The sequence below is a fragment of the Meriones unguiculatus genome, chromosome 1, assembly GCF_030254825.1.
Source record: "Meriones unguiculatus strain TT.TT164.6M chromosome 1, Bangor_MerUng_6.1, whole genome shotgun sequence".
Lineage (NCBI taxonomy): Eukaryota > Metazoa > Chordata > Mammalia > Rodentia > Muridae > Meriones > Meriones unguiculatus.
The window spans coordinates 19,501,620-19,515,173 of record NC_083349.1 but is presented as its reverse complement, the minus strand read 5'-3'; the positions used below and the strand labels follow the sequence as shown (position 1 = coordinate 19,515,173).

Sequence of the window (13,554 nt, the reverse complement as noted above, 5' to 3'; positions counted from 1 at the left end):
GAGGCTAGTAGCTGGGCTGGGGGAAGTTGCCATGGGCCGGTTCTGGGCGAGAAGGCTTTCATCTGGTGGCTTCCAGGATCACCCACACTCATAGCTGTGGACAAGCTGTACTGCTAGACCCATGAGCCAGATGGAAAAACCAAGGTTGGCCAGCAGCGCTGGGCCAGGTCCTAGAACCAGAATCTGGTATAGCCAAGACCATAGTTGGGTCTATTGATGGCCAGCAACTGCCCACCATGTCTCCCTCTACACAGCTGGCCCCCAGTGGTTCCTCCATCTCCACACTTGAAGAATGGGCACACATGAGTTATTGTGACCTCTAGCTGGGCTAGGAAGTGAGATTCCAGGAAACTTAGGACAACTGAGGACGGACATGGGGGTTGGGGGTCACATGAGTAGATCACTGGTGGGAAGGAGGCAAGCTTTAAAGTGATGGCATAGATACAGTTCCACAGCTCGGATGTGTAGTGACTAAGAAGCTGACTACCCGCCTTTTCTATCGTGCTTGCTACAGGATGAGATCCGGCTGTTCTGAGCACAGCGGTTACGGCATCTCCCTCCCCCAGCATCTCCCAGGAGGAGATGGAGCCAGGGAGTAGAGCAGAGACAGCAGAGTCCGCTGCCCTCACCAAAGCTCAGAGACATAAGAAACAACACATTCTGAAGGCGTAGGATGGGCTGGTATGAACCTCCCTCCTGTGAGCCCATGCTGAGGAGGTCACCTAGTAGAACCAGATCGCCTAGGAAACCAGCTTGTACTGCGCCTGCACCATCGCAACTCCCCACACCACCCCCTGGCCCCTGTTCCTACTCCAGCTAGACAGCCAGAAATGAGACGTGATCAGGCGTGGTCAGGACAATTTGGGTTCAAAAGAAGGAAGAACATTTCCAGACAGGGAGGACTGCCTTAATCGGGGGTAGTTCCCACGAAGAGATGTGGAATTTAAGGCTTTGAAGCCATGACATATATGTACAAGAGGACAGAATGTTTGATACTGGCCTTACTGTTTATTATTTTTCTGCCTCCCCATCCACTCATCCACCCATGGATGTGTACACCCATTCATCTACCCATCTATTCATCGACTTATTAATTTAGCCACCTATCTACCTATACATCTATCTACCCATCCATCCATCCATCCATCTTGTTTTTATGGTGCTTGTATTTTTATGTATCATTTTTCAACCCATCAAGTCTTCATTATGCTTTTCCATCCCCCAATGTGAATATAACATAGCCTACTATTGAATTATTTCAGTCCATACATCTATAACCATGTCTATTCACCTTTCATCATGTTTCTCCATTGAAAAAGGATCTATCAGTTGATGAATCCATTTATTCACCCATCCATTCATCTTCCCTTAATCCATCCATGCACCCATCCATCTATCCATGCATTCATCCATTACCCATCCACCTGTTCATCCGTTCTTCCTTCTATTTATTGATCCACTTACTTAAACATCTCTTTAAAAATTTCAGTTTATTATTATTAAGGGAGGCTACATATACCACAATGAGCATTCAGGGGGCAGAAAACATCGTTGTGGAGCTGGTTCCCTCCTTCCTTCTTTACCTGAATTCTGGAGACCTAACTTGGTTACCAAGCTTGCCTAACAATTACCATTTTACCACACTGAATTATTTCATTACCACACTTAGAAGAAGTGTTCAGCAATCCATCCATCCATTTGGAGTACAATAACTTCCCATTGCATACTAATTAACACTACCTCATCTTCAGCCTTCAAGTTGTATGTGCATTTGTCTAACCAGGAATTTTTTTTCAATCCATGCTGTCCCCTCTCCAAATAGTCTTCTGCTCTTATTTTCATGCAGATTTCTGTTTTTTAAATTCTTTTTTCATATTTGTTCATACATCTGTCTTTTCAGAGTCTTCTCACATAGGAAGCTGCACATCCAGCTGCACACATCTTTGTGTGTGACACTGTATGCATGGTAATCTAGGCAAGTCAATACAACATTATAGGAAATCAGCCCAATTTTCACCACCTACTCTTTTCCCCTGCGTCACTCTTCTAATCACAAATCCACTTAATTATCCACACATTTGTTCATCGATCTGTGTGTTTATTCAAGAAGCACGGATTGAATTCCAATAACTTCTAATGTGCTGGGAATTCAGCCCCACTCTCCAGGGCTCATGATGTTGACATTTTAGTGGGAACAAATAAGTAAATATGGACCAACACATTGCAGATGGTGGTTAATGCTGCTGAAAGTATGAGTTGGCGTATGGAAACAGGGAGCGCCAGGGGACTGAGATGCATTGTATGATACTCAAGGAAGAAGAAAAGTTTAGTGGAAAGGGATAAGCACTTCTTGGTTTAAGAAGGAAGAAGAGAGGGAAAAGGAGAGAGATTGACTTTCTCACAAAGGGAGAAAGTATTCCAGAAGGATAATATAAATTTATGTGGAGAGGTGTCTTTTCACATATCTATATTTTCAATAGTTCATTCCATACCAATTTATCCATTTATTGATCTGTCATCTGCTTATCTTTTCACTCATACATCTATTTTTATAACTATTTATTCATTATTTATTTACAGTCATAATTTGCCCATTTTGATATTATATTTGTCCAGTCATTTATCTATGTCCTATCTACCTCCTCATTAGTCCACCTATTCTTTCATCCCATATGCCCATCCTCTAATACATCCTTTTATCTATCCCATCCATCCATCCATGCAACTGTCTTTCCATCCGTCCATCCATCCACTAACCCACCCATCCACACTCATACACTTATCAATCCAACCCCCATCCATCCATGTATCTATCCATTCATCTACCCACCCACCTACTCACTCATCAATTTATCCATTCACACCCATCCATCCATTCATCCAACCACCCACTTACCATCCACCCATCTAACCCACTCAAAAATCTATCCATCCACCAACTACCTCATGCAATCACCAATGCACCAATTCACCCCGTATCTATTCAACCACCCATATGTCCATTCATTTACCCATTTCGTCCACACATCTATCCATCCACCTATCCATCCATCCACTCATTCATCCATCCACAGATATACCCACACACCCATCCATCTACCCACCTAGCTATTCCCATACCTTTTTCTTTATCCATCTTTCCCTCTATTTGTGTATTTCTCCACTACTGATTCTTCTTTTTATTTTCTTTATTTTATGGCTAGACATGGCTCAAAAGCATATGGCTTGAGAATAAGGTCCCAGGAGGTCAGGTCCCTCTTAAAATGGACCCTAAACAGAGATCCAGAAACACAGATCTACTCCCTTGTCCATGCATCTTGGTAACCCCCAGAAGACATACTTCAAGACATGCTCATAGACCAGTGTGTACCAAAATGAGGAAAGACACAATAAGCAGTGGGAGCCTACTGGTGGAGGGGTCTGGAATGGTGACTTTTAATAGTAATGTGGCCCTGATTTACATAATGGGAAGCCTCCAAATGTTTCCTGCACTCATTAGCTCCATGTGTTTCCTTTTCCAAGCAGGATCTGGTGGGCCAGAGCTAAGGGCAGGGCCAGGGAACTGGGTGTGGTGATGAAGCCAACTGTGGTTGGAGCTGGGACTAGGAGAAAGGGTAACAGAGTCTTTCCAGATTTCTTTGGAATAAACTAGATATATTCATCTGTCATGAACTCTATTGCTCTTTTGAGGAGAGGTTCCTGGGAGAGAAGACAGAGGTAGAAGGTGGGGGAGAAGAAGATGAGGAGGGGAAAGAAGGAGGCAAAATAAAAAGAGAGAGAGGAAGGAGAGAGAGAAGAGGTGAAGGAGGAAGAGGAGAGAAAGGGAAGGAAGAAGAGAAAGAAGAGACAGGGAAGAGAAGGAGTCAACTTACAATATCCCAACTTGGAGGTGGTCAGCAAATGGAGCTTGGTAAGACTGGCCTGGCCACAAGAAAAAACCAGGGGCTTTCCTCACCCACCCATTGTCTACTCTCAAACTCCTATACTCTAAACCCACAGCCCCCTGCCTCTCTGCTAGCTCCTTGGTGCTGGGTAGGAGTGGCTGGCTGGTGAAAACCTAATCCTGGGGAATGGGCTGTATTGTCACCAGGTAACCCCTTTATCCAAATCTGTCCTCTGCAGGTAACATAGTACTGCCATCCAAAAAGAGGCCCTGATGCCTCAAGGCCAACCTACCCAAGAGTTACCCTGTGATCTAATGCAGGAAGATAGGGGCTCCATAGCAACAGAAGAACTTCCCATAGCCCTGTAGTCCAGGGCTATGCGGATGCAGAGACCCATGACTATAACTGCCATGACCATGACCCACAAAACTTTCCTACTCCAGCCTGGGATGTCCCCACAGATCACCTGCTACCAAACTTGGCCTATTCCCACAGAGTGCCCTTCACCCTGACCCAGTCTATGTCCCACAAAAACCACTGGTTCTGTGTTAAGCTCCTTTGCATAGCAGTGGGCACATTCTGGGGATTTTTACCAGAGCAGCCGGGAACAGCCTATCCTAGGTCTCACCCTAAGCCCATAGAGGGCTTGTCTAGTCACAGTAGTCCATCACTGAAAGGCTTCCTTTTATATTCTTGAGGGGATGGTGTATACAAGATGTTGCTGGAGCCTTACAGGGCTTGGCAAAGACACCCAAGCCATGAATGCTAGACCTGAGTACCTGCATTCTGAGTGTGCATTTGGGAAAACTGAGGCACCAAAGGGTGGCTCTTACTCCCTTCTCCCTCTCACCTTGAAATGACACCTCAACCCCTGCCCCAAAAGCCTGAGTTCCCAGAGAGAAAGGCCCAGTCTTCTTCCCCTGGCAAGCCCTCACCTCCTCATGGCTCACCAATCCGTCTCATAACCCTCTTAGGGAAACTGAGACAGACAGAACCACTAGTATAATAGTAGTGTCACCCTGACAGGGACATCCCGTCCTAGAACATCTGTCCCCAGACATCTCTCCCAGAACTGTCTATCTCAAGTAGGCAGGGCAATTTGGGAGCTTCTAGAATCAGCAAGATTGGCCTGTGATGTCACAAATGTGCCAGGCATCTGGTTTTCCTTCCCCAACCCAAGATGGGGCTGTAGAGGAGCTGGACAGAAGATGACAGAAAGCCTAGGGCCCAAACACTGTTTGGGTGAAGCTTGGCTTCCCCCTCTGTTTTCAGTTTGACTGGTCTGGCCTGGCTCAATTCTGCCATCTGGGGAGAGAACTCCAGCTCTCACCTCCTGGATGTCTCATCCTCTGAGCATACTTTGGGAGGGCAAGGTTGGAGGTCCCTCCACTGGGCTCCTGCCTCTCAAATGAAGGCTCCAATAGTGCTCACAGAACTCTGACTCTAGCTCAGAGGGCCAGAGGGACAGGTGGTCCAGGAAGGAACCCTGCCTAGGTGACCTTCAGATTGTCCTGTTAGTCAGCAGGTGTGAGCATAGACCAGAAAAGTTTCCAGGGTAGATGAGGATCCAGAGCAGGGACTTCAGCAAAGCAGCATCAGATGCTGAAAAAATCAGGATGCAGACAACCCAGGGGCCAGATGAGCCCTGGTACTCAAGGAATAGGTGGCCTGGTGGAGTGGGCCAGACCTCTGCCCCAATGAGAGAAAGCATGGCTCCATGCAGAGCTGGGGTTCCAGGACATCGATATGAGGCCCTAAGGGCATGCTGGCCCTCTACCTGTGAGCTGCTTGGCTGCCTTGTAGCTCCTTAGGCAGTGCATAGTGGAGGTGTAGGGAAGTTGAACTTGGTCTTGAGGTGAAACGTTCCCTCATTGTCACCCAGAAGTCCCAGAAGATTCACTTACAGCCCTGTGGAGGTGCCACACCCTGCTCCCAAGGGACAGGAACAAGCCAATGACCCTGTGTTGGGTAGCCAGGCAGGGAGGGAGGAAGAGTGGCAGTCCCAAATAAATGGTGGGAGCACAGGAGTGGTACACAGTAGCATCCCAGCCACCTAAGGCTCTGTGGGAGGGGCTTGGCCTGCTTTGGACTTGGTGTGCATACGTGTTGTGTCACACTCACCCTGGTATACCAGGGCAGGTATGAGGAAAGTGTTTGGTCTCTGCCTGGTGTGCCTGGTCCTCTGTGGGAAGCATGGGGTGGGGAGTCCTCTGATCTACTCCAGTCAAAACTGACCCTGCTCAGCTCTAGCCCTCCAGGGTTTCCTGAGTGGGAACTTCTTAGGGCAAATAGCTCCTTTGGGCACTAGGGACATTTTACCACATTAAACAGGAGAATCCCCTGGTCCCTGAGTCATCCTGTAAGAGGACAGCCCCACCTCCCCCTGGGTCTCAGTTTCATTTTGAAAGGTTGGCAGAGCACTTTGCTCTCTTTCTTCCTCCATTTTGGGGAGGACATCTTTAGGGGGCTCCCAGGCCCCTTGAGGTCTTAGGACTGTGGAACAGGAGTTCCTGAGAGATGGGCACATGTGCAGCCACGCCCAGTTCTACAGTGAGATGCCTAGGGATCGGTGCCTGCCAGGGCTGTGGGCACCCTTGACTGTGTTGCTTAGACCTCGGCATTTGAGACAGCTGAGAGAGGAGGCTGAGGAAGGGCCTAGGAGGAGGGTGGGGCCAGCTTGGCTTCTTGCAGCTGCCCTTCTATGGGCACAAGGTGGCAGGGGCACTGACGTGAGGGCATTTCTGAACAGGGTCACAGCTGTTGCCCGATCACCCTGTTCCACACACCCCACAGCTCGTGTCCTCACCCAGCCTGGGCAGAGTGTCCTTAGAGCCCTTCTTGGGCTGTCATAGTGCATGTCCCCTCTCCTAGGAGACAGCCTTCATAGAGCCTTTCTGGGGACAACATGGCCCTGGAACCCCCAGGCTGGCACATGGATGCTGACCCAGGCCTAGCTAGTTTCTGCTTAGTTTCACACTCCTTTCCTGTCCTGGGGTTTCCTGAACAGCTCTCAAACTGGGGTCCAAATGGAAAGCAGTAGTGGGGAGGCTGAGGTTGGCTCTCTACCCCCCCCCCCACTCCATCCCTCACAGTGAGGCCTCTTTCCCGTTATCATTGATAAGGACTGAGGCATCAATGTTGCTATCCAAGATCTGAAGCCTGGCTCCATTTCACAAGACAGCCTGGAGACTGCAGAAACCCTGAAACACCTTCTGAGGTGGGCCTTCTCTCCTTGAGCTGTGGTTGAACCCCAAGGGTCATACCCTCTTTGCCAGCCTGACAGCTCTGGCAGCAGTTCTAGGGCCTCTAAGGTCTTACCTCCTTCTTCCCCTTCCTCTTATGCACCTGGACCGCAGGCCCCACATCCTGCTCCCATGAGGCCTCTAGCTTCTGATATGTCCCCTTCTGTCCCTTGAAGGCCCTGACTTATCCCCAAGACCTGACACTCTCTTCTGAGACCTGTCGTGGGACAGGACAGAGCAGGCACTAATGGCCTGGCTTAGTCTCCATGGCTGCCCACAGACAGCTTCCCTCTCCATAACCCCCAGCTTATGACCCAACGCAGAGAAGAACCTCAGCAATCCTTTAAATCACAGATGCCCTTAAGCAGCTGGCAGCCTACAGGCCTTTGCTCAACCCTGTCTGTGGCAGAGTAGTGGCCCCCTTTACCTCTGCCAGTGTTCCCTTCCCATACCCACTGTACCCAACAGCAGTGCCTTGTCCACAAGATGCCATTGGGCTTCTCTATCCCCCTAGAGAAGCTTTAGGAACCCCTGAGACCTGGTCACCTCTGAGTATCTTAAGGCAAGGCAGAGCCCTCAGACAATCCTACAGGTGAGAGCCTGATCAGGATCCTTAGGCCCAGTTTCTCCCAACACAGCTTTTGCTTTCTCCCACTGTTCAGGCACTGTTCAGTCCCTATCACACCAAGCATCCTCCCCCTTTGTCCTGGCTATGGACCCTAGCAAGGGAGACCTAGCCTTGCCCATTTAGGCCAAGCTACAGAGGTAGAGGGAAGAGACATCCGTGGTAAGAGGAGGTTTCTGACGGACCTCTAAGTCTCCAATAAGTGACCTGTTCAAGAGTCTGCCCCCTCAGGACTTAGCACAGAGGAAGCTGCCTAAAGTGATGCTCACCCTTCGCTGTCTTCTGCATGTAGCTCTTCCTGCTCCTCGCAGCTGGGATCGCTGGAAGCCTCCGCCATGGGCCTGACGTCTTCAGTGCGAGTGCAGTTGTTGTGGCTCCCGGTGCTTCTCTGTAGATGGGTGGGGGCTCTAGCAAGTTTCACTTCCTCCTTCCGGCAGCAGGTTGAAGTTTTTGAGCCTATGGGGATTTTTTTTTTTAACTATGTTGCTGCAAGAGAAGAAGAAAAAGCTAAGCCCAAACCACTCATCAGGAAGTGTTGAGCAAGCTGCAGCCGCCTAGGGTGACAGAAAAAGGTCTGAGGGCAGAGGTGGGTAAGGATACTCCTTACAGTTCTGGTCCATGTAGCTGGGACACCTTGTGAACCTCCAAGGTTCCCATCAGAAGCCCTGAGAATAGTTAGTTCTCCCATGGTGTCCAGAATCCATGGTCCCTTCAGCATCCGTGGGCTGCTTCCCACTGCTTCCTCTCTGCTTCCAAGGGTGCTCATAGAACAAGGTGGAACCAGGTCTTGATGCTTCAAGAGTGTCTTGGGCACTCTTAACTTTGATCTCCAACCATGTCCAGGCCCTGCACCCCATGTTCCCATAGTCTGTAGATCTAGAACTTGTCTCAATCTGTCCCCATTCCTAGCTGCTGGATGCTTGTGTCTCCTTGCTCTGTCAGCTCAGTTCTCTCTAATCCTGTCTCGGTGCTCTGGGCATTTGAAACCAAGCTCAGAGTTGGTTGATGTTTCCAGCTATTACATGGTGGGTCATGGGTTCTCTTGAGAGGTAAGACACTGGCAGGACCAAAGGGTGGACTGAGACTTTTGGAGGGAACCAATAAGACTCTGGGTCATTAAAGAGTGATGGGGAGTTTGAGGACCAGATTCCAAAGTCCCAGGACTTGGACTGAAGTGTCACTGAGCCAAGTTGGGGCAGCCACAGCATGGAAGAGACTCTCTCCTTGAGGTTCACTGGCCCAAAAAGGTAGGAAAAAAATGAAGCCAGGGTCCTCTTGCTCAGCAGCAGCCAGTGGGCAAGAAATCCAACTATGAGGTCTTGCAGGGGAAGAGGGGCAAAAGGGCAGCAGAGAGCCTGAGGGTTTTGGGAAACTCAGTGGAACTGACAAAGTGACGTCCAGAGGCAGACCCGTGCTTGCAAGCCTGCCTGAAGGCACTGAGCCTTTTCTCACCCATATAGCTCAGTGGCGGGCAAAGCCTGGCTTACTCCATCCCAATCCTGAGGAGGCACATGAAGACCCAGGTGAGCAATGTTCAGCAGATTGGATCAGAACACCTGCCTGCTTCATCGTCAGCCTCCTTTCCCTTTTCGCACTTTGCTACCTTGGGACCCTCCTGAGTGCTTCATTGGTGAGTGGCTGGCAGTGCATGTAGCAGGTGACAGAGCTATTTCACTTCTGTCCTGACACCTCTTAAGAATTTCGACTGCTTCCTCTGTCTGTCACAAGGCTCCTCCATCCAGGCACCTTATCTGTGGATTCCAGCCACTACTCTGTATGAACTTTCTCTGGCCTGCTGGTCATTAGGGCTAAGGGATGGGCAGGTGGAGGCTATTGGCTATCTGTAAGCTGGGATGGCTTCCTAACTTTCAGGGCCTCTAATTCAGCAGCTAGCACCTTCCAGAGGGAACTTTAGACCCAACCAGCACAGGCCCATCAGGCTTGCAGAGCCAGCTCTGCCTGAAGAGAAATCCCAGTCTGGGTGTCCCAAAGCTGAAGTATTGCAAGTCCCCAAGAGTAGCATTGTTGAGAGCGGGATTCCTAAAAAAGGGGGGGGGCTTATACCCAGGTCATATCACGGGGAGTGACTTTGCTGTAAAAGTGAATTCTGGGCTAGTAAGATGCCTTAGTGGGCAAAGGTGCTTGAGACCAGGCCTCATGATCTGAGTTCAATCCCTGGGATCCGAAAAGTGATAGGAGAGAAACAATTCCTACAGGCTGTCCTCTGATCTCCACACATGTATCCTGGCACATACACACCCCTTTTCTGTGAACTCCAGCCACTACTCTCTATGACCTTCCTCTGGCTTGCTGATCCTTAAGGCTGGAGGACAAGCAGGTAGAAGCCATTGGCTACCTATAGGTTAGACTGACTTATTCAGCAGCAGCTAACATCTTCCAAAGAAAAATTCATGTCCTACCAGCACATACGTGTGTGTGTGTGTGTGTGTGTGTGTGTGTGTGTGTGTATGTTTTTTTTTACATGAGCCTTCCCTAACAGAGTTGTCTTGTCATTTAATGGGCATGAAGAAGGCCTTCCCAGAGGTCAGCCCCATGTTTCTGTATGTCCAGCCTCCAGAACTGAGAGCAAAGCAAATCTTTATTGTTTATAAGTCACTCTGCCTCATGGATACTGTGTAGCAGCAGAAAGTACACCAAGGTGCCCGAGACACATGGGTGCTGTGTGAGCTGCCTCATCCATTATTTTAGTCCCATCTCAAGTGGGAGAGAGTTTACCTTTTCTGAGTTTCATTCAGACCCCAGCCATCAAAGAGGGTGCCTCTGCCTGCCTGGCCTGTCTCCATCTTCCCAGACTGATGCAGAGGCTGAGCCCTCCCATTAAGGATTGAATTGCATACTCTAAGATGCATATGTTGAAGTCTTAAACCTCAGGACTTGAGAATGTGACCTTATTTGGAAATTGCCTTGTTGCAGATGTAACCAGTTAGGATGAGGTCATTGAGGGGAAGAGCGTGCTCCAGTGTGATTGGTGTCCTTACAAAAAGAGGAAATCTGGACAGACACACACACACACACACACACACACACACACACACACACTGTGAGAGAGAGGGAGAGAGGGGGAGGGAGGAAGGGAAGGGGAAAGAGACAAAGGCAGAGAGAGACACAGACAGAAAGAAAACCAGTAATTAAATAAAGGCAGAAGCTGGGGAGAGTCTCCCACTTATCCCCAGTGGTGTTTGCCTTACTGTCTAGTCTTCTGCCTCCAGAATGAGAGAAATATGTCTATTGCTCTTTAGGTTTAGATCTGAAGTGTCTATCAGAGATCCTTAGCTTGTGACACTGTGTATGTGTGTGTGTGTGTGTGTGTGTGTGTGTGTGTGTGTTTTGCTGGAATAAAACCTAGGGCCTTGCACAAGGTAGGCAAGTTCTGAGCTATCTATACCCCAGCCCTTGTGGTGCTAATTTTAAAAGATGTTTGTGCAGGCTGCATACACACACTGTGGGGCCTTTGGGAGGTGGGGCCAGGCTCTGGCTGAAGTAGGTCAGGAAGAGCAGAACTTTCCAGGTCCCCCTACTCTTATCTCTGGGTCATTTTCTCTACTGTCTAGTCAGCCCCTGTTGAAGTCAGGCTGTGCCCTACACTAAGTGACTCTATGTTGTAAAAAACAGTGGTTTTAAAGACTATGCATTGCGCTGGGAGACACCATTTCACAAGCAGTTTTGCCTTGACTCCATTTTGATGGAGGAGAAGGATGGCAGCCCCTGCGTGGACTCAGAAACTTCACCCTCTCTCAGGTACTCCCTAGCCAGTACAAACTGATAAATGGCTTATTCCTGGGAAGAGAAAGGGAGCCACACAATTGAAGCCATTGGGGCACATGAGTATTGAAATCATAGCAGAGAAACCAGGCCCAAGAACTTATCAGGTACCCCACACCAAGGAAAGGGTATAACTCTCTCACCTGGACCCCACAAACAGATGGACACTTGATATTGTGTTGGTATCAGCCTGACACCTCTGCCTGGTGTCAAAGACTGACAAGCAGAGGAATTCCCCTGTCTCAGGAGCTTCAGCTCTGGTCTTGCTGGTTGCTGTTGATATGTCCTCCTTGACTGCCTGCCAGTCTACTGTTTATCCATCTGGACATGAACCCCCCCCCCCGGTCCCTGCTCCAGAACCCCTTTGGATTTTTCACCTGGACTCCACAGTTTCACTCTCACACCTTGGCTGCAGCAGCTGCCGCCTCCTGCACTGGTTTGGTTTGTTATCTTATCGGTACAGACCTTCTCTCAGCCTATTTCTGAAGCCTCTTGAACTCTGCTGGAGCCAGGGACTTGATTCATTCTGTAAAGTGCATATGGGAATATAGATATAGGTGTGTTTATTGTGTGTTCTGTGGGGTGTTATCTGAGAGTTAATAATAGCAATTAAAATTGGAAGACAAGAGCTTGCATTTGATTCGGTCAGGCTACAGGGCAGGTGAGACTATCTGGCAAGCTGCTGTCATTAAACCACTAACGCCTTATAAACATCTTATTGAATACATCCTAACATCGTTCAAAGGCAAGAACTTCATATTTTATGTAGTTGTAGTGTGCTCATCACAGCTTCCATGTGAGGGATCTCTACCGCATATTCTCACTGTCCAGGAAGGAGCCCCTCTCATCCTGTCCTCCCTGCTGTGATGAACTGAAATGTTCCTAAAACCAAGCACCAAAATAAACCATCCGTTCATTGAATTGTTTCTTTCAGGTATTTGGTCACAGCTACGTAAGTATAACGGTTTAATCCCCATCTACTCAATGCTGGCCTCCTGTGTGTCTGTCAAAAAGGCCCAGCCATTCCCAGGCCTACAGGGCAGGAAGCCTCCCTATCTTTTAGGACCTTTAGGAGGTCCTAAAGGCCCCACCAGCTACATGATGATACTCTGGGCCTATAGGGTGCCTTAGAATCATGCACACCGCTCCTCCCTCTTGCTCCTACTCCCCTCCCCATTCTCAACAGACTATTTGTCCCTCCTTCTGCTTCTCAGGGGACATAAAAAACAGAGCTTCTGGTACCCTCATGCAGGTCCCTTCCAAATAAGAGAGCAGATCGGCTCCCATTGGCTTCAGCACTCCTTGAGTCCTGGGTTCTAACCCTCTCACATTTTAGGACCATCAGACTCTACAGTCCTCCCCATCCCTTTCAGGGCTCCATTCTCTACCATCATCTTCATTCCATCTGGACCAGCAAGTGTGCAGAGATAGAGTGCTCCTGGTAGGAAGTGCTGGCCATTTGGCTTTCTATGATGGTGGTGGTGGTGTGTATATGTGTGTTTGTGTGTGTGTGTGTGTGTGTCAGGGTGAATGTTGTCTGAGCTCCTTGATAATAAGGCCTCTGTCAGACACAGCCCTTCCTGCTGAGCATCACCCCAGTGTACACACATTATTTGTTACCTTGGAGTCATTGGCTCCGTAAACTCCAAGGGCAGTATAGGATCAGGGCAAGCCCTTGTCTGTACACCTAAAATAATATCCAGGGTCAAAAGAGTGATAAAGCAAGGGAGGCTTTGAGTTAGTGCTGGGATATACCCTGCTCTGTCTGGAAAGACAGAGTGAACAGGCACAGCTGAGGAGAATGCCTGCAGACCAGGCAGGGCAGATCACCTGGAGCCCTTAGAGCTGGAAATATCTCCGGAAGGTGCAGGAAAGAGACTTGAGCAAAGCCCACTTCTGGTTTGTTTCCAGCAGAAGACAGAACTGCAGACAGCAGAAGTGTGCCCTAGGAGGGGAGGGGTGTGGGCAGAGTGAGGGGGTAAAGAGAGGGGCATTATGGAGATCAAACAGCCTCACTTGA

At 49.1% G+C, this 13,554-nt stretch overlaps 1 protein-coding gene across 1 annotated transcript in view; it reads right to left on the bottom strand.

The window, feature by feature from the left end:
* Positions 1 to 8,173, bottom strand: part of Lsp1 (lymphocyte specific protein 1) — a 32,440-nt gene extending 24,267 nt beyond the window's left edge. Inside the window, exon 1 of the mRNA XM_021633484.2 lies at positions 8,021 to 8,173. Within this exon, the coding sequence (XP_021489159.1) occupies positions 8,021 to 8,088 (68 nt within the window). The 5' untranslated portion in view covers positions 8,089 to 8,173. The remainder of the gene's footprint in view (positions 1 to 8,020) is intronic.
* Between the last annotated feature and the right edge of the window lie 5,381 nt (positions 8,174 to 13,554).